The 25,873-nt window shown below is 43.6% G+C and overlaps 1 protein-coding gene and 1 long non-coding RNA gene across 4 annotated transcripts in view; one reads left to right on the forward strand and one right to left on the reverse strand.

Annotated features, from left to right (window-relative positions):
• gli3 (GLI family zinc finger 3) overlaps positions 1-25,873 on the forward strand; it is a 108,435-nt gene that overhangs the window by 15,980 nt on the left and 66,582 nt on the right. For all 3 annotated transcript variants that reach the window (XM_023950287.1, XM_023950289.1, XM_023950288.1), the window contains exon 2: positions 1,905-2,078. In XM_023950287.1, the coding sequence (XP_023806055.1) occupies positions 1,946-2,078 (133 nt within the window). In that variant the 5' untranslated portion in view covers positions 1,905-1,945. The remainder of the gene's footprint in view (positions 1-1,904; positions 2,079-25,873) is intronic.
• Positions 11,543-12,976, reverse strand: LOC110017255. The gene is made up of 2 exons (XR_002292596.2): positions 12,877-12,976; positions 11,543-12,499 (listed from the first exon to the last, which is right to left on the reverse strand). It is a non-coding gene; the product is annotated as an uncharacterized LOC110017255 (long non-coding RNA).

Raw genomic sequence — 25,873 nt, forward strand, 5'->3', positions numbered from 1 at the left:
CAACCCACAGATGGGTCTAACTTTGTTTTTTTTAATTACTGGTAGGTGCGTTCATATTCTCAACCACTTTGTCGGGGTCACACTTTGTTTTGTGAATGTTGGCCCATACCAGAGGAAACATTGGGGCAGGTAATTTATCACATGAAATGTGTCAGATGGGTTCGCCCTGCCTTCGACCAACAGTAGCTGGGATAGGCTCCAGCAGCCCTGTGACCCCCAAAAGGGTTTCATCAGCTGGGTCAAAAAAAGTGGACGGGTGGATAGATCCATCAAGCTGCTCCAATGTTTCTACTCAAAAGAACCAGTCACAAAGGCATTGTTACCAGCCATCGTCCTTCCTTTCTTTGAATTTGGTCTCATCATTTGAGACTGAACCATCAGGACCCTGGCCAATCAGAGGGTGGCTTGTGCCTTTTACAAACTGATTGGTGTAGACCACAATAGGGGCTCAATGTGAGTCTTGTTAAAACACAGGGAGACCTGGATATATATATTTTTGTATACCTCGAAGGGCTGGGTGCACTAGTGTTACCTGAGATAGTTATTTGAAACCTTTGAGAACCTTTGGTCACATGTGCGACTACAATGTTTGCAGTCTAAAACTATGCATACGAAATAACAAGTCAAATCATTAAAGACCCACGCCACTGAAAATGGTGTTTTTAACATGTTTTTGTTGCATTTTTCTCATGATGGAGGACATAATAATAGAATATATGATTAAAGCTGCATTTCTGAGCCGGTATTCAAATTGAATCAAGAAAAGATGAAAAAACATCATTTGAAAAAGCATGAAGCAACTGAAATGGGCGGGCCAAAGTCCCCCTGCTCTGCTCCATTCTGATCCATTTGCAGACACGCAGATCCATGAACATCTTTGTTTTCCTCATCCAAGCTGGCATCTGGCTCAAAACTGTACGGCTGGATAGCTCCAATATTGCTGGCCAATTCTGATGTACTGATAATGTTAACTTGGGGATGTAAGGGGCTGTAAGCTAGTGGGGGAGAGTGTAAACAACATGACGCGAAATAGGCGGAGGCTTACTTAGACACCAATAGTTCCGCCCCTACAACTCGGAGGTGAATTTCCAATGAACTCCTGGACAAACTTTGTCTTAGAAAATGACACAGGTTTTTAATTTTGGCTAAAAACGGCATAAACATGATTCAAAGACCACAGGAAACACTTTCACAATAGAGTACAGTTATTAAAATTATAAATTGACCAATCAGATGCCTGGGACAGACTGGCGACATGTCCAGGGTGTCCCCTGCCTTCGTCCATAAGTGGCCGGGATAGGCTCCAGCAGCCCCATGACCCCGAAAGGGACAAACGGAAGAAGATGAATGAATAAATGAATGAATCAGATGCCTGAGAAAGTATGTGGTCTCACGTGGAACGTTTGAAGCATTTGACTGACAGATTCTCCAGAGCCCGCTTTCAAGTGGTAGGGGTGAGGACTTCCAACATGTTCCCTCTTGATTGGCGAGGGTGGTTGCCATAGAAATGTTGACTCAGATCTATTCAGAACAATTATTATCAGGAAAAAATGGCAACTGACTTGACTTCATTTTGTTGGAGCCGGAAGTAAACCATTGGCAATGGGTGACGTCACACTCACTCCAGTTCTCATATACAGTCAATGGTCTGTACTGCCTCCAAATGAGTAGTTGTGGTAACTGCGTGATGTTTCCAGGTGGGTTGGTGCCAGAAAAAAGCTTTTTTTCCCCAATTTTTTTTTCAATTCCTGCCTCGTTACTGTCTGTTTGCAACAGAAGTAGGTGTGAAAACTGATTTCAATTAAAAATGTTTTCCATTCATTCATCACAAATTCATACAAGTCTTAAGGAACTCCTGTTGTGATATTTTAATGAATTTTCATCATCTGACTCCTCTCCGACAGTTATCCGATCTCCATGAGGTCTTAAGGAATGAACAATCGCCATGGAAACCCAGTCCCAGGCCAGTTCAGCAGCTGAGAAGAAGAAGAGGGTGGAGACCATTGTGGCTGCTAAGGGCTCATCAGCACGCTGTGACATCAGCGAGAAGGCGGTGGCCTCCAGCACCACCTCAAACGGTAAATGTTGGCTCAACTGCAGACTGGAACTCAGTGGTTGGCCGTCATTAGCGAGACAGGAAGATTATGGGTTGTACTTCATTTTGGAAACTTTGCCTCATGAGTCAGCCCACCTGTTGAGGCTAGTCTTACTATTTTTACTCAATTAATAGTTAGATAATAAGTAATGTTGTTGAAATAGTGCTTTACAGCTGGTAAAAATAACAGGTAAGACAAAAATGGAAACATTGTTCATATTGTAATGTCTATACATTGTGTGAATCGATTCCTCCACACGTGTTTCATGTTATATGGATGCCTTGTGTTTGTACCATCCACACCTGGTTGTGTTCTTATGATTGCTTCTCTAGGATGTATAAAACCCTATCTGGTTTCCATTGTTCTCAGTTGTTTACACATCCTTTGGAGCAGCTTTCTAGTGTTTGATTATCATGTTTTTCTGATAAAAGCACCATTGTGAGTTGTAACTGGTTCTTGTCATGCCCTCGCCGGCCTGTAAGACCTCCTTTGTGACCAGTTTCCATTCCGGTCTTTTGGATTGCCTGTGGTTCACATCTGCTTAAACTTACTTGCGATAGTGTGGTATGTTGCTCCTTTCATGCAGCTCATAATCTTTTCACATCATATCTGCCAAAACAATGGAGCTTAGACTCATTATAAAAATGTCTGTTTAAAAAAAGGACTTGGACACTGAATATGTCTAAAACACATGGCCCTAACAGTTACAGAAGAGCTGGCACAGTTAGGCAGGATTTCTTTCTAAAGACAAAAGCAGTGGATGATTTAGTGAAAGACCCACTCCCATGAAAATTATGTTTTAAACATCTCCCTTCAGCATATTTCTCAGGATGGGAGACATGTATAAAGAAAATTAAGATTAAAACTGCATTTCTGAGTATTTCTTTATTCAAATTGTTGGGAATCTGGAAAAAAAGCCATTTAAAAAAAGGTTTTAGTTACAAACTACAACTGTTGGGCCACAGGTTCCCTGCTCTGCTCCATACAAAGGGATGATGGGAAATTAGGGCAGGCTTACTCCTCGCCAACAGTACCACCCAAAACTCAGAGGGGAATTTTCTGATGAACTCCTGCTGCTCTGCAGAAATTATGTCTTAGAAAAACAACGTGTTTGGATTTTGGCTAAAACGGCATCATCTTTATTAAAGGACCACTGGGAATGGGTTTGAAAACAAATCAAAAGATGACCGGAGTGGGACTGTAATGTAATTTGATGGAGCCTCTAATTAAAGGTGTCGGTTTAGTACAAAGATGCAATCAGTTGCTTTTGTTTTTGTTCTGGAAATACAACTTGAAATAGGTTGAGATGCCTTTTAGTTTCATACTTTGAGTTTCATGATTACATGAAATATTGTTTAATACAACACCGGCAGTTTTTTATCAACAGCGATGTGTCTATTTATATACAATGGTCCCTCACTATAACCCGGTTCATCTTTCACTGTTTCGGAGATTTTTTATTTTTTTTGGGGTCTATTTTACAGTCGATTGTGTGGGTTATTTTAGAACGTAGCTCCTGCGATAAATGAGGGACAACTTTATATAAATAAAGGGTCAGGATTTTCAAAACCTGCTGAATCCCTTTCGTGAACATGGGGTTGCTGGAGCCTATCCCAGTCACTGTTGGACAAAGGCCAGGTACACCCTGGACGGGTCGGAGTGCCTAATAAAATGCTCAAAATCTTTTTCCTCTGATCTCTTGGTTCATCATGGCCCTCGAACGACACTCAATGGCCTCAACTTTGGCAAGTTTTCTAAGCATGACTGCTTCTAAAAGGGATGCCGAGCTTGCAGCTCATTAAGCTCGTCATCAGTCAGCCTTTCATTCTCAATTCTATTGCTGGAATGAGAAATATTAGATTTTTATACCAGAAAGCCTTGGAGCACAAAGCTAAAGTCATAACAAAAGCTGAGTTGAGATCAGCACAGTCTAAACTGCAGCTGTGCTCATTAGCTGTCGGAGGATTTGGATATCCAGACTTGGCCGTAGGAGACGAAACTGGCGGCTTGATGGAGCGTTTCTTGACTTTACTGATGTTAAACAAAATTATTCCAAGCCTCCACTGGGGAAAAAAAAGTCAAAGAAAGGGTAAATAAGTTGCTTTGTGTCAGCCTCCATATGGGGGTTATCACGGGAAGTGGGTAAGGTAATGGATCCTGAAGCATCTTGAGAACGCTCTCGCTCTTACTCATTCCCAGATGGCCAGCGCTGGTTTATTCATTAAAGGGCCAGCCAGGAAGGAAAGTTAGTTGCGGAAAAAGCATGGATGTAATTTGGCTCTGTGATTGTGGATTTTTCTTAGTAATGTCCCAGTAATTAGGGCTCAGAAAGAGCTCGCTGTTTGTCGCGAAAACCTTGCCGGGGGGTAGATTACGCCAACTCAGAGAGATGTCAGAAGACAATGTCCAAAACTACAGTCGTCCCACAATGCACTTGACAAGGGGAAGGATGATACGTATCAACGTATAAAGGACTCTTTTTGATGCTAATCTGTGTCTAGGAATTATAAGATTGCTTACACATTCTTTGTGTGGTTATAATTACACCACATTCCCAATTCGCCTCCAGAACTCATAACCTCTTATCAGGTGAAACCCTACACTTACCTCAACTTTAACCCTCAGAGCCCAAGCCCTGCTGCATCTATCCAAACAAAAGGTAATTGTAAGCAGCTCTGGATCCCCAGCAACTCATTTGACTGGCAGAATACATCCCAGGCCCCTTGATTTCAACCCCTAAACCAAAAAAATACCCTTTAGGGGGGAACTACGAAAAGGGGAAATGAATCAGAGGTGCATGGAAAGAGCCACTCTGATGAAAATGGGGTTTTTAACATCTTCCTGTGGCATTTTTCTGATGATGGTGGACACACAGACAGAAATTTAAGCTTAAAAATGTGTTTCTGAGTTTTTATTTATTCAAATCGTTGTGAATCAGGAGCAAACGAAAATAATTCCGTTTGAAACCAAATTTGTGTCGTAGACAAATACTCTGGGCGGGCCACAAGCTCCTTGCTTCACTCAATTCTGATACATCCACTTGTAGACATGAACATCTTCATTTTCCTTGTCCGAGGACATGGTTTAAAACTGCACGGCTCGATATGTCCAATATTTCTCACCATTTTTGTTGCACCGATAATGTAAGGTTGGGGTTGTGAGGGGCTGTAAGCTAGTGGGAAGAGCATGTAAACAGAGAGCTCAGCAGTGTGGAGGGAAAGGGGGTCAGGGGTTGGTCTACACCGGGGCAGGCCAACCCTGGCCCTCAAGATCCACAACCCTGCCTGTTTTCCAGCGCTCCCTGGACTCCCTGATGCTGACTATCTGAATCAGGTGTGTTCAGTCAATCCGGATAGTGAATCACTGGAGTCAGCTAACCAGCAGCAAGGAAGACTGGAAGACAGGCAGGGTTTTGGCTCTGAAGGACCAGGATTGGGCAGCCTGCTCTACGCCTATGGCCCCACCCACAACTTAGTTTCTGCAGAGCAACAAAAATATGCCTCTGTGTCCTAGAAAATGATTTTGGCTATAAGCGACAGTCATAATCAGTGGGAAAATTTTAAAATACATTAAATTTAATGTGCAACACTTTAAAGTAGTAAAATGAAAACCACGTAGATCAGCTGATTTACACTTAGGGCAAACCCAATTTTTCTCCGCATCAGAATCGGCTGATTTATGTCGATCGCCAAATGGTCAAAGTGGGTCAGAGAGCGTGTGTTATCCGGTGTTAAAGGCTTAGAAAAACTGAAACTAGCCCCATATTTGTGAGTAACTGAAGCCTTGTTAGGAAGTTAAACAGTGGCCTCTCCTCTATGGGGACTGGACCACAACAGTGCTGTGATGGGTGGAGGTTTGGGGCTGAACAGGGAAGATGTTTATTCTTAGCATTCGGACCACAATCCTCTTGAGTCCCGCCATTAAAATGAGATTCTCTAAAGGATGGAGAAGTCATCCGGGGATGATTTGCTAATAAAAAAAAATCGAAAGCAGTCTTCAAGCAGCAGGGTGGGGCTAAAGGAGTTGGTTATTTGTGGTGAAGAAAAGTTTTTGGAGTTAGATCTAAGAATCTGAACTCAAGCAACATATCTTGTGTAAAGTGAATTATGAAGTTGGGAAACTGGGACCTTTTCTGAAGCTGAAAAAGGCAAACAAGTTAAGCCTTAAAAGGCCAACGAATGGTAGTCTGTAGGGGAGGTTGCCAGATGAATCCGTAAGCAAAGGGATAAGCATGACTAAAGTGTTTAAAGGAGAAAAAAAAAGACTTGAATACCCTGAAAAAAGCCTTTCTGATGGGCGGTGAAGGAAGAGGGATGCGAGAGGGGCAGGCGGTGGGGGTGGGTGTAGAGCCAAAGGAGGGAGACCACCACCTTCTTAGGCAGCCATTTAAATGATCAACAGTAAATAGAGGGGAATGTCATCCGACAGAAATAAAGTTCCAGTTACAGCGGGGATGGAAAGTCATTTACAGATACGCTGTCCCCGCCATCTTTGTGCCTCCCAGATAAGGTTTCATTTCAGAAACGGATAGGAGACATTTTCACTTACGGGCCCCCATTCTGGGACACCTGTGATAACAGCTTGTGGACCCCTAATTGAAAATGGGTTTCAAAATGGATTTTCACTTTTCTCCCCCCCCCACTCCATTTTCATGACTAACCCCCTTTCCCCTCCAACTCCTGACTGCCCCCCCCCCCCCCCTCCGTTTCTCGTTTCTCTGTTCCCTTGGCATTCCCTTGTCGTTGGCGATATTGGAAGGACACAGAGAGGGAGAAGCAAGGAAGGAAGGAAGGTAGGCGGGGGGGGGGGGGGGGGGGGCTTTTGGTAGGGTGGCGGTGGGGACGGGAGGGAGGGGAGAGGGGCAATGGGAGCGGATCATCCCTCAGCCCGTGTCACGGCTATGACAGCCACACGATCCGTCTTATTAATGAAATCATTGATCACTTGATGGGACTCATAATCAACTGTTTCTGCACTGTGTCCTGCCCAATCCCCCCCCCCCCCCCCCCCCCCCCATCATGCTGCCACATCTGCTTTCCACTTTTCAGCCCTCTCTGTCAAACCGCCTGCACAAATACCTAAAAAGAAAAACCACAATGTAATCACGGAGAAAATGCTGCATATGAAGAACACCTGAACCAATTTCTTTCTCTTAAAATCCCACTCTGATCATCTTTTGATCACTTTTTAAAGCGTTCCCAGTGGTCTTTTAAATAGGATTATGCTGGTTTTAGCCCAAGGACACAGTTTCTCTCAGAGTTGTGGACGGGACTGTTGGTGCAGAGTAAGCCTCCCCTCATTTCCCATCATCCCTTTGCTTACGCTCTTTCTCTCTCGCTGCCTTACAGGCCATCACAATCTCAACTTAACCCACCCGTACAGTTTTAACCCAGATACCGGCTTGGACTAGGAAAACGAAAACGTACCTGGATCCAGTCGTCTACAAGTGGATGCATCGGAATGGAGCGGAGCAGAGAACTTGTAGCACCTACGTCACAGTTACAGGCTTTTTCAAAAGGCATTTTTCTCATCCTCTCCTGATTTACAACGATATATTGTTTTAGGCTGAATCTCCATTTTGCTTTTCTACCCCTGCATTTATCCCTCCAAGGGGAGAGTTATGGATAAAAACAAGTGTCTTCAAATTTGGACGTTGCTACCGCTTGATGACGTCATTTACGTTAGCGCGTAGCTGGCAATGCTCGGAAAATACATAACATCGGTTTTATAGCTTGAATAAAACAACAGTTAAATGATTTCTGAATTGATATGTTTCTCCTTCACGCCACAAGCATAACACAGATCATCTTACTGGCAGAGAGATAGCCAGCCTTAAGTGGTTAAGGTTCCTCCTCTACAAAGAAACTCTTGGACACCACTACAGCCCCAACTGCCCCTACATTTGGAGCAATGGGGAGGAGCCAGAGGGGTAGGGAAACAATTGGGATTCGGCCTTATTCTAAATTTGTCCTCCATCACAAGAAGATAAAAACACCATTTTCATTGGAGTGGGTCTTTAAACAGTGTTTTTTTTTGGGGGGGGGGGGGTGTTATAGTAGGTCACAGCTGCTAAAGGTCATCTGGGTTTTTTGCTGTATTTATTTCATGGGGAGCAGAGAAGGAAGCAGGGGCCCCTCGGTGTTACCCCACTCTGCCTGTAGGGGCTAATGAGAGAGGAGCGATGGGGGGAGGGATAAGGGACCTTATGGGAGCTCCGGCTGGCCCGTGGGTCAAACAGCACAATGGAGGAGGCGTTATGGAGTCTGACACATAACCTCACAGAAGAAAACTGGCTTTTAGTGTCAAAAGAGCGTAATGTGGCACATGCATAACACAAAGAAACGCAGAAAAACGCATTATGTAAGGAGGAATTTGTAAAAGAGGATTCCAATTTGAACAGAATTTGATTGCTTAAATTAACTGTAGGTTTGTTGAGCTGTAGGCATTTCACGGGCCTCTGCACTGAAGGCAATTTCCTGCAGCAGCAGGAGGACAGACTTTGGCAGAGCCACCTCACACTGGCCCGGAGCAAAGGATTACCCCAGCCTCGCCGCTGCACAGGGTGGAGGGTAACCTCAGCTGCCCAGGCCCTCCCCAGCCCTTCCTAGCCTCTCTTGTCTGGCACACTTCCGCCCGCCGGGGCCCTGCTGCTCCTTCACCACTGGAAGAGGCACTTAAGCCACAGCCTGAAGACTTTTGCAGACGCTAGAGATGCCGACAGAGCTCAGCTGCAGCGAAATTACATCTTTGCTCCTTTTCTTTTTTGGCGGGGCTCATCCTTCTTGTAGCACGTGTTCGAGCTTTAGGGAACTTCACGAATCCAAACTCCCGTTTATTACAGTGCAGGGGCTTTTATGAGGAGATTTTTCGAATTTTATTGTGGTTGAAATTGCAAAGATGCTGCCTTAATGAGCTCAGCCCTGGCAAGAAAAGCGAACTCAGTCCATGAACAAGTTTCTAAAGAAGCAGTGGTTAGGTGAACTTATTTAAACCACATGTGAAGTCAGTCATTTCGCTTAGTGCTCACGAAAAGTGGGATGTACAACTGCAGAAAGGTTCATTTGAATGAGGAAATCCGCCTCGAAACCGTTGGATGTTCATTCCAAGCGAGTATGGCAGCTCAACGGTCTGCTGAAAATGATTTCAGCTGTTTTCTCGAGTCTGTTGACCTAAAGTTGTCCTCTGAGTCATGGAAATTTTAAATGCAATATGCTGAGAGATCACACTGGTTTCAACAAAGAGGTTTTTTTTTTTTTTTTTATCACTGACATGCTGGGATCCAGAAAGGCCCGAGAGACAGAGGTTAGAAGCAAGTGACCAGCCTCTTTTCCTGGGAGAAGTCCTTGTGGAGCTTCCGCTGCCTTCTAATCTGCTGGATCTCGGTCCTACAAACACAGAGGCGGCCCGTTAGCTCGTAAACCAACAGAGTAGAGAAACAGTAGTGGATTATTCTGCCGTTGTGTCTGTTTGTCGGCCGTCACCAGAGGCCTCCCTCCTGCCAGGAGGCACAAAGCAGGAGACTCTGACCCTGCGTGAAGGATTTATCGTGGCGTGTTCTTCTATTCATCCTCTGCTCTTCACCGCTGCTGTCATTTAGAGGATGATGCAGCAACCAAGAACCAAATTATGTGCATCCTTATTGATTTTAGATTGAAAACGGAGGAGGTAGAGGAAAAGGAGGTGGGAAAAATCTTCTGTTACCTTTTTTTTTTACCATAATTGGGGGTTCAAAACCCTAATAAAACGTGCATTTCCATCTCAGAATGACAACATTTTAAAAGAAATGAGGGGTTTAGATTATTTATGAAAACTCTCTGGAACTTCAGCTCATCATAATTCCACTTTTGCACCACCAGCCAGAGTTTAAAAGTCTTGAATTTTTCTGCCTGTTACCCCGGCATGACTCCTCTCCTCAAAAGGACTCTGCTCCAGTCCTGTAGAGCTTTGCTAAGTTTACAAGTGCTTCTTCTTATTTGATGAAAAACTCCTCAGTTCCCTCAGTCTCTATCAGCCAGAAACAAGCTGAAATCTCTTCACTTCTCCCACATTCACAGTTCTAACACCATAAAAGTGCCTGAATGATTTATAGACCATTCTGTCTTTCTAGCTTAGCTTCATGTGTACTTTACAAATGTTGGGTTGGATTCCCTCCTAAAACACACAGCTCCTTGCAAAGGAGTAGAGAAAAATAAGATTTAGACACTAATGTGACCTAAAGTGATCACATTTTAATCAACTGTTTAATTCTTCCTGAAAACTGCACAATGAATCGCAAACAATCATCGTTATCGTTATTTATCAAGCTGTGCAATACGCGTATCGCAAAAGACGCGACAATTGCAATAAATAGTAACCTTAGATGTGCTTAAACAATCTTATGGCAGCTTGAAGTATTTAACATATCAAATTAATCCCTTTATGCATTTGACCAATTGGATGGACCCCTTCACGTTGTTGACCAATCAGATGGAGCCCTTTTACATTGGATGCTCGCCTCCTTTAGGGTCATTTGGAGTGTCATTTGTTATGTTGATTCCTATTTAAATTAAACTGTTGCTGGAAATTATTTTTTTGGTTGTTTAGCTGTTTGTACATGTACTGCAAGTAAATGGCCATCGGAACATTGATTACTAATATTGCAAATCGTGAATTTTCCTCATATCGTGGAGCCCTAGTTACCATTATTAAACATGCGAGGACTAAAAGAGCCTCTCTCCAATCATCTTTTGATCTGTTTTCATGTGGTTCCCAGCAGTCATTTAGTCATGATTATGTTGCCTTTGGCAAAAAAATAAATAAATAAAAATAACTTGCGTATTGTAACCCCACCCCCACTTACCGTCACCCATAACTGAGCAGTATTGTAGCTATCCAGCCATAAAGTTCAGATCCAGATTCCAGCTCAGACCAGGAAAACAGAGACGTCAGTGGATCTGTATGTCTTCAAGTGGATGCATCGGAATGGAGCAGAGCAGGGAGCTTGTGGCCCCGCCCAGCGTATTTTCGACGTCACAAATACGACCTTCTTCAAACTGCATTTTTTTTGGCGACTTCTGATTTTCGGCAACTTGAATGATTGACTTAAGAGGTTTTTAGTTACATGGTCTTACTTTGGTTCGTAACAAAAATGTCCGGTAGACGGCTGTATGAATACAGACTAAACCCAAGGTTCAGGACTTGATCCGGACCAAATGTTTCAGGACCAACCGACTTTTCCGGTCTGAATCACCCTTAGAATTCTGCTTTTGGTCACCAACCGTTTCTTTAACTGCACATACGTTCGTTATACTTCGTTAAATCCATCATGTTTGTTTGTTTTTTTTGGTTTGAATTTGGGGGCGTGTCATGTATTTTTCCAATCAAATCATTTGCTTGAATCAATTAAAGCTTCATCCATCATGGTGGTTTTTACGGAAGAGCATGGGAAGTAAAACTGAAGCACAGCATAGAAGCAGGGAAGAACCCGTATTTATTCATGTTTTTAAAGCTTTGTTCACTTAATTTAATTTTTAAAAAAAAGAACAAAGTCTGTTTTTTTGCCATCCATCCACTTTCCTTTCCCTGCACGGTCCTGTTCAGGGTCACGGGGGTTGCTGGAGCCTAACCCAGCTAATTTAAGGCGGGGGGAAAAAGCATCCGTCACAGAAATCTGTTTGTCATTAATCTGAACTACAGAGCTGTCTGTGTAGAACGCTGAAAGGATGTAGTTTTGGTGGCTAAATCAGAGAGTAAATATACGGTTATTGTTCTCCATTTGAGTACAATTCTTTGTTTTTATACGGTAAACGTTTCTAAGCTTGACATGCAGCAAACTGATCTACAACCGGATACAGGCTTGTGTCATTAAAGCTGAAAATCTCTCACAATTGTCCAGGTTTTTCTGAATTTGAAATATGTTTTCTATCTTGGAAAACCACGGACATGCCTTCATATGTGGGAGAGCAACATGGCCTACACCCCCCTAATCTTCGGAGCCTGACCTTTTCAACCCTTCTCCATGCTCCCCCACTCCTCTGGCTGCACGGCGCTCCCCCTCGCAGCGCCAAAGAGGAGCTAAGATCAAAGGCCAGAAGCCGTGGCAGTGATTTCTGGTGATTGATTGGAAGCAGAGGTTGAAGCCGCCGCCCTCTCCGTCCGTTCTTCCCACCCTCCGCTGATCCAGAGCGCGTCTTCTCCCGGGGCTCTCGGAAGTAGCTCCGGCTTCAAGTGTGAAAAGAGCTGCCGCGATTGGCAGAAAACATCTCCGTGCCAGAGCGGCCCGGCCCGCTTTCCTGCCCCTTCTTTTGGATGGCAGGGTGGAGGGGGGGTGGGGGTGGTGGTGTCAGGAGATAAGAACCATTTGTTGTCTTGCTCGGATCTGGGGCGGGACAGCGTAATCCCCTCGTCCTGGTCTGTGCACAGACCTGGAGGAAAAGAGCAGAGGAGAGGAGGAAGAATTGATTTTCAGAGTGGGGGGGGGCATGCAGGGAATTGAACTCAGATGTGTTTGCATTCTACTCGCGGGAAACGAGCGTCTGTTGCTTACAGCGTCGGGCCTGTGGCACGCCGAACTTCAGCAAGTCCTTCTAATGTTAATCAATGGCACAGTTGTCTTTCACCGTCCCCCCCCCCCACTCCTCCTGTCCCAAGCAGAGTTCCTCCCTGAGGCCTCTTGACTAGCCAGAGGTCCCGTAAAGGCATTTTAATGGGCTGCGGCCACTCAGCGGCATAAAGATTAGCGCCTAACTGAATCTTCCTGGTGTCTGAACCGCCTCTTCCAGCCGTCACTACCTGATCTCACCTGGAGCTGTGCGTCTAATGATGTTCGGAGTGTGGGCCTCGCAGCGACAGCTCCAGTCCCGGGGAGACGTGCCTCATGTCAGACTTTAAACCAGACAGACTCCAATAAGGAAAAAAAAGGGGGGGGGGGGGGCGGCAGTGGAGTGGGCTGGGCGTTCTTCATCACAGCTGGAGTGAAGCCAGAACCAAAAGTGCAATTCTCCAAACGGTTTTGTTTTTCCTCTGCGGTAATTACAAAGTGATTGAGCGCATTTTTGAGTGTCGTGGAGTATCTCATTACGCTCTTAAAAGCTTTTTTATCCATCCACATGCTCCAAGATATGCACACACGCGCTACAGTCCGTAGACTCTCGGTCATGCATGCATGCATGCGTTCCAATGCGCTCATTTTTTCTCACTTTTGCCTAACAGCAGCAAATTGCTCTCAAACTTTGTGCAGCTGCAGGATGGGCCCTTGCTATTAATTGTTTAGGGACCTCATGACTTCATCGCCAGCGCTGTCAGAGGCGGGCCCACATAATGTCTCTGCTCGGCTCAATGGGCTCTTTGTTCTGGCTTGGCTCTGGAGCGGCTCAGCATGGAGCTGCGTGAGTCCAACAGTCCCACTGCGGCTCAAGGGGGAGGGAGCGCTGTTGGATTTAGGGAGGTAGTTGATGGAGACAGTAAAGGAGCTGGATAAGGGGAGATGGAAAGAGGAGATTGGGAAAGAAATGACGACTAGAAAATAAAAAGTATAGAGCCACTCCAGTTAAAATGGGGTTTTTAACATGTTTTTGTGGCATTTTTCTCATAAAGAAAGAACATTTAGCTAAAAGTAGCATTTCTTTTCAAACTGTTGTGAAACAAAAGTGAAAGATTGTTGCAGTGGCGTTGGCTAAAAGCTCCACGCTCTGCTCCACCTAGCCAGCTGAGGGAGCGTCGGATGATGGGAAGTGAGGCAAGGCTTACTCTATGTCAGTGGTCACGCCCACAACACAAAGTTGAATTTCTAATGAGCTCCTGACGCTCCAACATAAGAAAACGTCACGAGTTTATTGAGTTTGCCAAAAAAAAACAACATAATCAAAATCAAAATAAAAACATGAAAGGCGTCAACAAAGAGCAGCAAGGAAGTATGTGGAAGTAAATGTGGCAGATATGATTCTAAAGATAAAAATAAAAAATAAAATGCTTGCACTGTTAAAGAAACTCTCGTCTATCCTGGTGCTGAATGCAAGATTCATGAAAGAGTAATGCAGAGATTAGAAGGGGAGGCGCGCGGCGCTGGGGAAGCAGATTCCACCCGCCGGAGTGACAGCAGAGGTCATACAGGAGGGGGGGCTTGTTACTGAGAGGGGACAGCAACAGGAGGGGGGTGTTGAAGCAGGAGGTTGGCTAAGTGAAAGAGAGGGATGAAAAGGTTAGCCAGAGAGAGCGTTAGGTAGAAAGCGGTATTATAGGAGGTCAAACTGAGGAATTCATCGCACGGGGAGGGGGGGGCACAGTTTCTGAGGTTGTGCACATTTTGTGCATGTGATGTAAAGTAATTCAGATGTTTAGTTTTTTTCTTTCATTACAAACCTCCTCCAATCACTCTAATTCGGTAATACAGTAAAAAAAAAAATCAGCTATGCATCTTTCATCAAGGCGTTTGCATTGAAGCTTTTACTTTGAAATGTTTAAATTTGACCTCAGAGCATTGAGTGCATTCTGCTTCGCAGCGTTCACCGAGTCCTACTGCGGGACTGAAGAAGCACAGCTTGTTTGCTTCACTGAAAATGTGCTCGGCGTGAAATGATCTGTGCTGCTAAATATTTGTGCAGAGCTGTTGCATCAGTCCACACTCACACTGGAAAAGATTAAATGCCAAAAACAACCAAAACCCAGTTTGTGATGAAGCTTCACTGCTTCGCTTCGCGTTTTAGGGTTCCACTTTAGGCACATTTTAATTTGCAGAGCGTTTCAGCGTTCTTATTATACTTTGTTCAGGCTGAAAAAACATAAAATCCGACTGATTTCTGTTAGCCAACAAAAGGGGGATTTCTTTTTCTACTTTAAAGAATAGCTAGTACATTTTTTAACAACATTTTTCATTTTCTATGAACAGAAATACAACCTTCCTTCCTTTTTTTATATCTGTACTTTCTAAAGTGAATAAATCTGCATATATAGGCCAATTTTTATCAAAAACCTTTAAAAAGTTACTTTAACAAAAGTCAAATTGCTCCTTTTCTGGTTGTCCTAAAGTCTCACTCTAGTCATCTTTGGGTCTATTTTTGAAGCGTTCCCAGTGGTCTTTTAATTTTGATCATGATATTTTTCGGAAAAATAACAACAACAAAAACGGTTATTTAGGGACACAGTTTCTGCAGAGCAGAAGTAGTTTGTGAGAAACCCCACCCCTTCTCCTCCCCGGTTTCCGAGAGCTCTGCGTTTACATGCTCTCCCACTAGCTTACAGCCCTAACCTAACGTTACTGATGCAACAAAAATGGCGAGCGAACATTGGAGCTATCCAGCTCAGACGAGGAAAACAAAGACGTATCCTTGGATCTAGTCGTCTTCCAGTGGATGCTTCAGAATAGGGCGCAGCAGCGAGTTGGTGACCTGGCCAGTGCATTTCCACATTTTATTTTGGCAACTACTGGATTCTCTCAGCCACGTCCCATTTATTTTTAAATTGAAACCCCGAGCTAGCAAAATTAACAAACGTATTTGGGAAGTTTTTCTGATGTAGAAAACAGGCAGAGAGGAAACAGCAGAAGAGCTTTTGAGAAATCTGCATTTAACAGACACAAACTAGGAGTCTTTATTTCTTATAGATTTGTCGTATCAGTTGTTCCTGCAGACCATAATAGTAATAGTGCAGAATATTCAGCAACCGGCTGTCTAATGTTATGAAGATGCTGCTGATAAAGTTGTTCAAATGTCTGTTGTTGTATAAAAATACTAGTTTTCAAAAATTCCATTTTAAAGTTCCGTTGCACTTTAAAAATGGGACGAGGCTGAAGTTGGCGTTTGAATTTTTAGCTTCCACTCTAAACGTCACCTATATCCCATAAAAACGATCTCACAGTTACACACAAAATCTAGTGTACAAATAAAGTTTAAAGCAGCTGCAGGTATTTTAAATAGATAAACGTTCCCCTCCAAAGTCGGTTGGGAAAATAAAACACAATTCAGTCGCCGACTTCAGTCGCCTCGTCTATGAAACGAATGTCTGACATCAAACCGGTTGAAGGGGCGCTGCTTTATAAAATGTGCAGGCCTGAAACGTGCACAGAGGCGTTTCTCTCATGCGTCCTCGTGTCTTTGCGCCAAGCCTCAGCCCCCCCCCCCCCGGCAAACAGTGCTTACGTCTGTTTAGCCAAAAGAGCCGTTCATCTCATCTGCAGAGATTTTCCTGCCTGCCTGCTGCAAAACCTTAACCAACTGCTCCACACACTGCCAGCTACTTTTCCCCCCCCTAATATAACACATTTTTAATGTCACACAGTGTAATAGTTTGAACATTTTTTATAGTTTTTGAAGAGATTTCTGGCACTTTAAGGTGTAAAATCAAAACAAGGGGCCAAAGTTATTGTTTGTATTTAATGTGTCAAGCTGTTGAGGTTAAAAAACTGCACTTTAAGGTTATTTTTTTCCGCTTGGTGTGACTCAACATCTACACAAACAGCCCCTCACTGTGGGAGCGGAGTGAGTGAGTCCGTTGTGTTTTGCTATTTTTATGGAATTTGGCTTGTAGTTTGGAATTCTGGTTGTCATGCTCTCTAGTAAAAAGGCCTTATGTCCAAATGTGACGGGTTAGAAACCGTAATCATTAGCAGCTGCAGCATCAAAGCTCCAGGCAGGCTGTTCATTTAACCCAAATCCGTCACACACATGTGTAGCCCCCGATTCAACCTGTAATGTAGACATTCAGCAGAAGGCATTAGACTGGGACTAATGCAGATTTATGGAGGTGAGTTAACTCCCAACACCTCTCTACCTGTGAGATGTCAAAGAGCTCGGGCTAAATTTAAATGCGTTTGGCACAAAAAAAGGGAAGAACACTGATTTACAACGAGAAGCAAAGTTCCTGCAAATAAAATGTACAAATAGCCCGTGGGGGTTTGGCTCACTTTAAGGGTTTAGCCTAATGTTGAATTACAATTAAGAGCCATTTATTGCAACCATCTTTATTACGTTCTAATTTATATGTATGTGGGGGGAAAATGAAACTGAAAAGAAGGAGTCTGACTAATTCTGGAATTTAGTTAGCTGTTACCAATCTATTTGTGATACTTCAATAGTGATTAACTGACATTAATATCGTATAACGGCTAAAGTAGGTTCAGATTTTGCGTTCTAGTCCCGCTCCGATCATCTTTTGGTTTATTGTCAAAGTCTGGTCTGCCATGTCGAGCCAAAATCAAATAAACCTCCGTCCTTCTCTAAGACATACTTTCTGTAGAGCGGCAGGTGTTCATTAGAATTTCGCCTCCGAGTTGTGGGCTGGACTGTTGGTGAGGAGTAAGCCTGCCCCCATTTCCCATTATCCTTTGTTTACACTCTCTCCCGCTAGCTTACAGCCCTTCACGCCCTTAGCGGTGTTACAACAATGGTGAGGAATGTTGGAACTATCCAGCCGAACAGTTTAGATCCAGATTCCAGTTCAGACGAAGAAAACAAAGCCGGACCTGAATCTATTTGTCTGCAAGTGGAGGCATCAGAATGGGGCAGAGCAGAGAGCTCGTGGCCCCGCCCAGTGTATTTTATACCTAACAAAATATGCTCTTTTTACAACTGCGTTTTTTGTTTGCTTCTGATTCACAACAATTTGAATAAATAAGTAGTCAAAAAAGCTTTTTTTTTATCTTAATTTCCTTAATAAATGGTCTCCGTCATTTAAAGAAGGCCCAAGAACGTGTTAAAAACACCAAAAACCCCATTTTCATTGGTGCGTCTTAAATTTAATTGTTTCTTTCAGCTTATTTTATTCAGTCACTTCTAGTCTAATGTGTTTCTTTTGTGACTTTAGGATCCATTCAAATGGTAAAGTAGATTTTATATGACATATTTTAAAAGCAATATGGCTTAAGCTGGACCCAGATGATGTAAATAAGCTGCACTTTATCTTGTCAACGAGACAAAATCGAAAGCTATCAAAAAACGTCCAATGAACAAACAGAAGTATCAAAATTCTTTAAAAAAAGAATTTTCTTGAAAAAAAGGTTTCTTGCGTACCTGTTTGAATATTTTTGGCGACATTGTAGCATAGCTACAGATGTTTTTACATCCAAAGCGCCCTATTTATGTGCCCTTTTAGAGCTTTTTTTTTAAACAATATTATCTATATTTTGCACTCTTTTCTTGTTGTATTTTGTACATAAATACATGTCTATTTAAGGGGAGTTCAGCTTGAATGACTGGACTTGTCCTGCAAGCGCTGCGCTGCTCAAACAGGTGAAGAAATGATGAGCAGCACCAAAGCCGGCAGTAAATTATGCCGACAGATCCAAACATCCTCCGGCTTAATCAGAAAGGGAGAGCGTCCACTCCGGACTGAGATGCTCACCAGTCATTGATAAAGTGCTTAGCAGCAGGAAAATTAATGAATCCGGCCTGACTGGTAGAGATGAGGAGGGGTTGGTTTGTGAAGGGAAGGGATGGGGGGAGGAGAGGATACGCGGGAGAGTAATCCTGTTCCAGCTAAATGGCTGATCCCCCTCATTCCTCCGATATCAAATGTCAAAAGTTAAATTAGCCTGCTAGCCTCCGATATGAGTTAACATGCTTTTAAACGGAGCGAGGGGCGGTGATTCCTGCCTCCTCTGGGAGGGAGGGCAGGTGCCTTTGAAGTGTCTAATTATCTGACTCCCACTTAGTGGAGGCAAACCAATCTTAATGTGTTGCACAAAACCAAGCGGAATGATGAGCGCAGAAAGTACACATTCAGATCCTCTCTCTCCTTTTGGCTCCTCGTGTCCATGTGCTTCAGAGAACTGGGTTCGTTTGTTTCCCTCCTAACTTTGGCTCCGTCCTCTTTCTGCTTTGGCCGGACAGCCTCTCTTGGCGAGACCTTCCTAATCTCAGTGCCACAGGCTCGGTCCGGATCACTCTGGTGTCAGAAGTGGGATTCCAGTGCAGTAGGAAGCTGGCTGGCTGGCTGGCTTTGGTCTGGAGGGCAGCCTTCCCAGATTTTCCCTGAAAGAGCCACTATCCCAAATGGACATAACTGTGCCCTCGCACATCATCATTTGACATTGTTGCAGTAGTCATTACGGATGACTTGCAGGTTATGGTAGATGATAGCCGACTTGTGACCATCTGAAGCAATGCTAATATAATCCATAAGCCAATCAGAGAGCTGAGTGGCATCTTTGGCTTTGAAGCTTTGATCAAATGCATCTCTTAGCGTTTGATTCTTCAAAGAATGGCGGCCGAGATGCCCTTTGAGTGAAAAACCCTTAAAAGCTGCAACTATCCATGGTTAAAAAACACATCAGTGCGCATTATAGAGTCAGAGCTTTCAGCCTTCTCTCTGCAATGCTCATTGCTCCCTCACAATGTGGCCCTGATGAAATGGTCGCGGGGTTTCGGTCCGCTCCATGGTGGGCCTTCGCCCCTGATGGGTGAATGAGAAGCAGGCGGAGGCACGGGCCCGACACAACCCCGCTGTGAGGCTGATTTGAGGTGAGCACAGGGAGGATGGAGGGAGTCAAGGAGGCTTTGATTTGCTCCTCCCCTGCCCTGGGGCTTGGTGGCTAGGACCGCGAGATGCTGAACTCAGGGTGTGTCCCCAAAGACCCCCGGCGGCAGAGAGAACAGGCCGGGACTGCGGATTTCGCTGCCAGTGAGGGGGAATTGGGATGTGAGGTGCCAAATTGAGATGTGGGAGTGGTGAGATTTGCCTGGATGAATATTGAGGAGGATGTTTCGGGAGTGTCGCGTGGGGAAATGCGGCTAATGTGAGACACAAAGTCACGACCACTTTTTCTCGATTTGCCTAAATACCAGTCACATTCTGATGGTTTATTCATGGGCCATCATGGACTGTAAAGACAAAACTAGCATTCGATTTGGTCGATGGTCCAAAAAAAAAAAACAACTTTCCCCATTAAGTCCAGGTTAGCCCCGCATAATTCAATACCGAACTCTGTTGTTGGAAAAGCAATAAACTTTTTGTGAAGGCATCCTGATGGGGAGAATGTCTCACACAATTGCGCTAATCCCCTGTGCTCTTGTTGTTCGGTTCGCTTGAGCCCTTCATATTTCAGCTGGTGCTAATCATGAGCGATTCCCTCTGTCTTTAGCGTCGGTGCCAGGGCCGGTGAATCAGGTACATAAGCCTAAGCCGCTTGGAGAGGTGCTCTTATTAAACTCTAGCCAGCTGCTGGAATTTTTCTTCCCCCTCTCATTGTTAATTGGGGAGTCTTGAGTCTTTCCCTGGAGTCGATTTGCAAGAGAAAGAAAAAAAGGAGCAAGAGATTATTGCACAGGAGGAGAGGAGCTTTGAAGAAGTGTTTTGTGATTTCGCCGTATATCCTCCACTCTTTTTCTGTCCCCCCTCTCAATGCACACCCCGGCCAAAACCCGTCTGTGCCACAAAACTTAGGCGGTGGAACACAGCAAATATCTGCCTTTAGCTTCGGAGTACAACAACACCTCTCCTGAGTCTCGTTCCCGCCTGAAACACGCTCTTCATCAGCCGGATACTTGAGTTAAGTGGGAGAACAACAATTCATCTTCTTAACCCAAGCCTCTAGAAAATATCTTCAAAACAGCGTCGTAAAGAGTTTTTTTCCACTTTCTGTTCCTTTGAATGGTCTGGGCACCCTTAACTTTAGCCCCCTCTCTTGTCCCTAGAGCCCAACTCTTTGGGGGTATTGGCCCCACTCCATATCTCATTATCTCTTCCACATTTTCTGCACTTTCCTTCAATCCCAATGTTGCATATGCATGCGATGCATTTTGTCAAAAGATATTTGAACCCAAACCTTACAATAGGGTCTGAAAAAAAAAGAAAACCCTGGATTTTAGGATTTAATAAGTGGCTTGTCGGGGTTGAACGATGGATAGAAAGCAAGTGAGTGAAGAGCTGCAGAGAGTGTGTTTGTAGAGAGGTCGAAAAGAAGAGGAAGAATGCCGGAATGGAGCACTAGGTACCATTATAGTGGCAGAGAAAGCTCCTGAAATACTAGAGCTGGGGCGTGTGCTCTGATCAGGACGGCAGTGAGCACAATTACCTTCTTTTCAAATCCTTCAGTGACACTGCGGGAGGAAGGAGGACTTTGAAACTTGAAAGGCAGGAGCTCGCTTTCAACCTCAAACGCGAGCAGGAAAGGGCTCTGAAATTTGTTCAGTGCTCCCCATCCACCATTAGCTTGTTTCTTCCTCTTGCCTCCAGGCATTTAAGCGCTTTTTGAAAAGATGTTAAGAAATTCAATCACCATAGAGAGAGCGGGATAGTTCTTTTTTTTTTTTTTGCTTTCCTCAGGTCCACAGAGGACCTCTGCTTGCTGCTTTTGTGTTGTGGGCTGAGTAGACCTGTAGACTGGCAGAGGCCTGGATGCAGAAACCATGGGAAAAGAGTGGGAAATAGATGAAGAATGAAAGATGAGGAAGGGCAGAAGGGAGAAGGTCTGTTGGGTAGACGGTTAGATGTCAGGAAAAGTGTTGTTGGGTTGAACTTTTCAAAGTTTCATGTGTTTACCTCGCTTCATTTTTTTTTTTTTTTTTTGACAGATGCTTCCATGTTATCCTGACGCAGAAAGTTTCCACCAGCAGCCAAAAGAGAAAACTTCTGGAGAGCAGCTTTGCTCCACCAAGAAGTCAATTGACCCTTGTTCTGGAGGGGGGTTTGATTAACCATTTCCAGTCCCACGAGCTGAAGGAATGAAGCCCCATAGTTGGTTTATGGTAGAACGATGAAGCCCCTTTCTCTGGGGAGGTACTCGAGGGGGGGTTGTGTCATTGTGATTGAACCATTTGTCGATTGACCTCACTTAGAAGAAAGCATAGACTGTCTGGACACATCGTCCCCTCCCCCCCAGCGGTCCAAACAGGAAGTACCCGCTGGCTCCAAGAAGCCAGAATCCCATAGACTTCTATAGAGAAATAAACAGCTGTAACTCAGTCATTCCATGGTCAGAAGAACCGTTCTTGCTTTTGGTACCTCTTTTTAACATGCCTCAGTAAAATCATGTTGTGCCCGCTTTCCTCAAACGACAGATTCCCCCGAGTCAGCTTTCCGTGGAAAGGGTGTGGCGTCTTTTCAACAAGGGCACTCCTGATTAACGAGAGTGGTTGCCATCGAAATTTTGACTACCGGTAAGACCGACACGGACCCATCGCTGCTCGCTAATGTCATCTGGTTCCAAAATAGCGAAGTCCATACTTCGGAAACATGGCGACTCCATTGACTTCCTTTTGCTGGAACATGAGGAACGGAGTTCTCTATGGGTGATGTCACCGGCGCCTCGTCCATCTCTGTATATGTCAGTGGAAGAAAGACATGAGTTGTGTCCGAGTTCCTTCACTACTTACTGCTGAGTGCAATATATTGTGCGTTCACCATTTTGTAGCGCTACAAGTCTGCAAAAAAGCAGTGTGTATCCATGCTCACTAGATTGGTGACTATAGACCACAATGCATTGTGCTTTAATGAGTTTTCACGTGAAAAAAGTGTATTTAAGGAATCAATGAAAATGTGTTTTTGGTGTTTAGTGGCATTTTTCTCATGATGGAGGACGAATTTTAAGAAAATTTAGATCAAAACTGTATTTCTGAGGATTTCTTAATTCAAATTGTTGTGAATCAGGAGCAGACTGAGAAAAAAAAAGCCTTTAGCGGTGACGCAGCTGCTACCGTCAGCGGAATACGAGCTCCCTGCTCTGCTTCATTCCCATGCATCCACCTGCAGACACATAGATCCATAAGCATTAACTTTAGGGTAGGGGTTGTTAGGGGCTGTAAGCTAACGGGAGGGAGTGTAAACAAAAGGATCATGGGTAGTTAGAGAAGGCACCAACAGTCCCGCTGAAGAACTACTGCTGTTCTACAGAAACCTCTAGAAAAAAACATGATTTTGGCTAAAAACAACTTAATCATGATTAAAATCCCATTGAGAATGCGTTGAAAATAGATCTAAAGATGATCGAGTGGGACTTTTTTATAAACCATCCAAGTTTTCTTCTTCTTCAGAGCACAGTGTATTTATGTTTGGCGTTTAAAATAAAAAAAGGGTGATCTTTGGGTCTGAATTGCTTTTAAACTCCAGGGATTACATAGTCCCACACAGTTTTTTAGTAGTTAGGGAGTAGGCAGGGAATTCGGACATCGTCTTGGTCTACGCAACAGCAGGAGGTCACAAGAAAAAGGTATGAAAGGGCCAGAAAGTTCCACGCCACCAGAGCAAAGTTATGCTTCTTTAAAGCACAAACTCTCTCTTTGTAAACTAACTTCCTCAAATCCCCTGTGATGAAACAGTTTATAAAACATTAACTGTATGTGTAAGAACAAAAAAGAAATCTCATAAATATGTACCCAGTTTACTTTCTTAGCTGTAGTGCTACATTTTGTGGATGTGTAACAGCTGACAGTACACAGCAGGAGGCTTCTCTGTGCAGCTCCATGGCAGAGCTTGCTCTCTGCATAGTTTACAGTCATGACTTCCTCAATCCATGTCAGACGATGAACCCAATTCTGAAATCCCTTTATGTTAATATTGAGCTTTGCAAGTGCAGGCCTATTAATCCAGCTTTACCCGTATAAGTTGCATTATTCCCTTAATAAGATCACTGGCTGTGCAGTATAGGATTAAATACTTATATCATAACGGAGAGTGTCATTTCCTGCGGATGAGAACGACTTGCGTCTCGCTGTCAGTTCCGCATTAGGAATCCTTGAGTCTTTTTTGCCACGGCACTTCTGGCCCCGGACGCAGGTAATGGATGTGGGAGAATGAGGGGTATCAAAGTGGGACCCTCAAGCTGCTCCTTCCTTCAATCTCCTCATTTCTGATCCTTCTGAAAAGGGGCGACGCGCTATGGTGGCGCTCTTCTGTGCTTAAGGTAGTGGTCTTTAATCTGGCCCTCTGCTCTGTTTGTAATTGGCCGTCGGATGCTGGTGGGTCGCAGGAGTGGGGGGGAGGCGCTCGCACTGCCAGCCTGCTAATGCTGCTGAACCTCTGGCGCCAGCTTAGCGGCGGTTTGCCAGGTTTTCAGCCAGGGACATAAATGCAAAAAAGAGCATTTAGGCGCACTGACGGCCAGCATGGCGGTGGAGTCATATTTACATTATTGTCCTCGGCTGAACATGAGGATCAGGCCCTTAATGCTGGAGGTAAGGTGGAGGCCTCAGTGGAAGAAATGTAACTAAGGCAACAAAAGGTCCTTATGATGTATTTATGTATCAAGAAAAGGCGCATTTTTCAACTTTTATTTAATCTTCTTCCCCACAAAATAACAAAAACGAGGGATCTTTCACAAGTTATTATATATAAATACTTTACATTCCTAAACAGATATAAGATAGATGTAATAAAAAAAATCAAAAAGAAACTGTATCTTAACATTTATATATGTATATATACACTTCTACAATATAGCATATGGGGTATGTGTGTGTTTTACAACAAAGTATTCAGATTAGAATAAACCAGTAATTTTGTGTTTTAATTCTAACTTTGTATGCCTAGAATTAAGCAACATGGATCCTTGTAGTTGTACTTTTCTAACGAGTTGAAGGTGATTTGATTTCATTAGTTCATCATTTCTTCTATAAGTGAGACGTTTACTTTTGTCCTACATCATTTATTTAATCATTGAATCGCTGTGTGCAGCGGTAAATCATTCGAGATAAATTAACTTTATGATGTCGGTGGCAACAAAATAACATCTGCTTTGACAGTAACTGCCATATTATTTAGACTATATGTCGCACTGGAGTATAAGTCGCAGCAGCCAAATAATGCATAAAGAAGAAAACAAATTATACATCATTTGAACTTTTAGGAGAAACTTAACAAAATACGTGAACAAGAACTGAGATTTCATTTTGAAAGGCCAATCATGGTGACGGAATAACAATGAACCCCATTCCAAGTTGGTTCAAAACACCTACTTTGTCTTTGTGGCTGGAGTTTTTATTCTAGTTTTTATTATTTATATGATCTGCTCTGATTTCTTAAAGGTTTTCTTGACCTTGAATTTGCACATGAATGGGTCATGAAGTAAATGACAAAGTTGCCGTCATATTTGACTCTTCTACGCTGTATGTTCAGTTGCAGCGGAGCATTTAACTCGGACACTCAGTAAAGCATCACCTTGAAGGAAAAAACACAGAAGAACTTTATATCTTTTCTTGAATTGGAGAAAAATTCAGCCATGAAAGGGTTAAAAGTCTTCAGATTACCTATAGAAATCAGTGCCCCAAATTTTGTTCATATTCTTTGCAGTCAGTTGTGACACTAAAGTGAAACAAAAACATCATTCAACACATTTGCTTATGTTTCCTGTAGGTACTTTTTATCAACAGATGTAGTTTTTTTTGTGACATTTGCTCTAAAAAACTGGTCATTAACGGATTACCTGGTTTGCTTGTGTCGTAGATTTACTGGACGACACAAAACTAGAATCCTTAGCGTGCTGCTTTCTTTGGCATCTATTTTGTACCCAAACCATAAACTACTTTTTTATTTAACAGTGGTTAACCGCTCCAATGAAAATGGTGATTAAAATGGATATTTTTCACATGTTCTTTTGGCATTTTTCTCATGATGGAGGACAAATATAAAATAATTTAGGCTTAAATCTGCATTTCTGTGTATTTTATATTTAAATCATTGGGAATCGGGAGCAGATGAAAAAATGCAGTAAGAAAAATATCGTATTTTTGACGTAGAAAACACGCTCTGAGCTCTCATCAACAGGTAGGGGAAGGGGGGCGGGGTTGCTCCACGACAACAGCCCCACCCACAACTCAGGTGAAATTCTAATAAACTCCTGTTGCTCTGCAGGAACTATGTCCTAGAAAACG

The sequence above is a fragment of the Oryzias latipes genome, chromosome 20 (assembly GCF_002234675.1).
Source record: "Oryzias latipes chromosome 20, ASM223467v1".
Lineage (NCBI taxonomy): Eukaryota > Metazoa > Chordata > Actinopteri > Beloniformes > Adrianichthyidae > Oryzias > Oryzias latipes.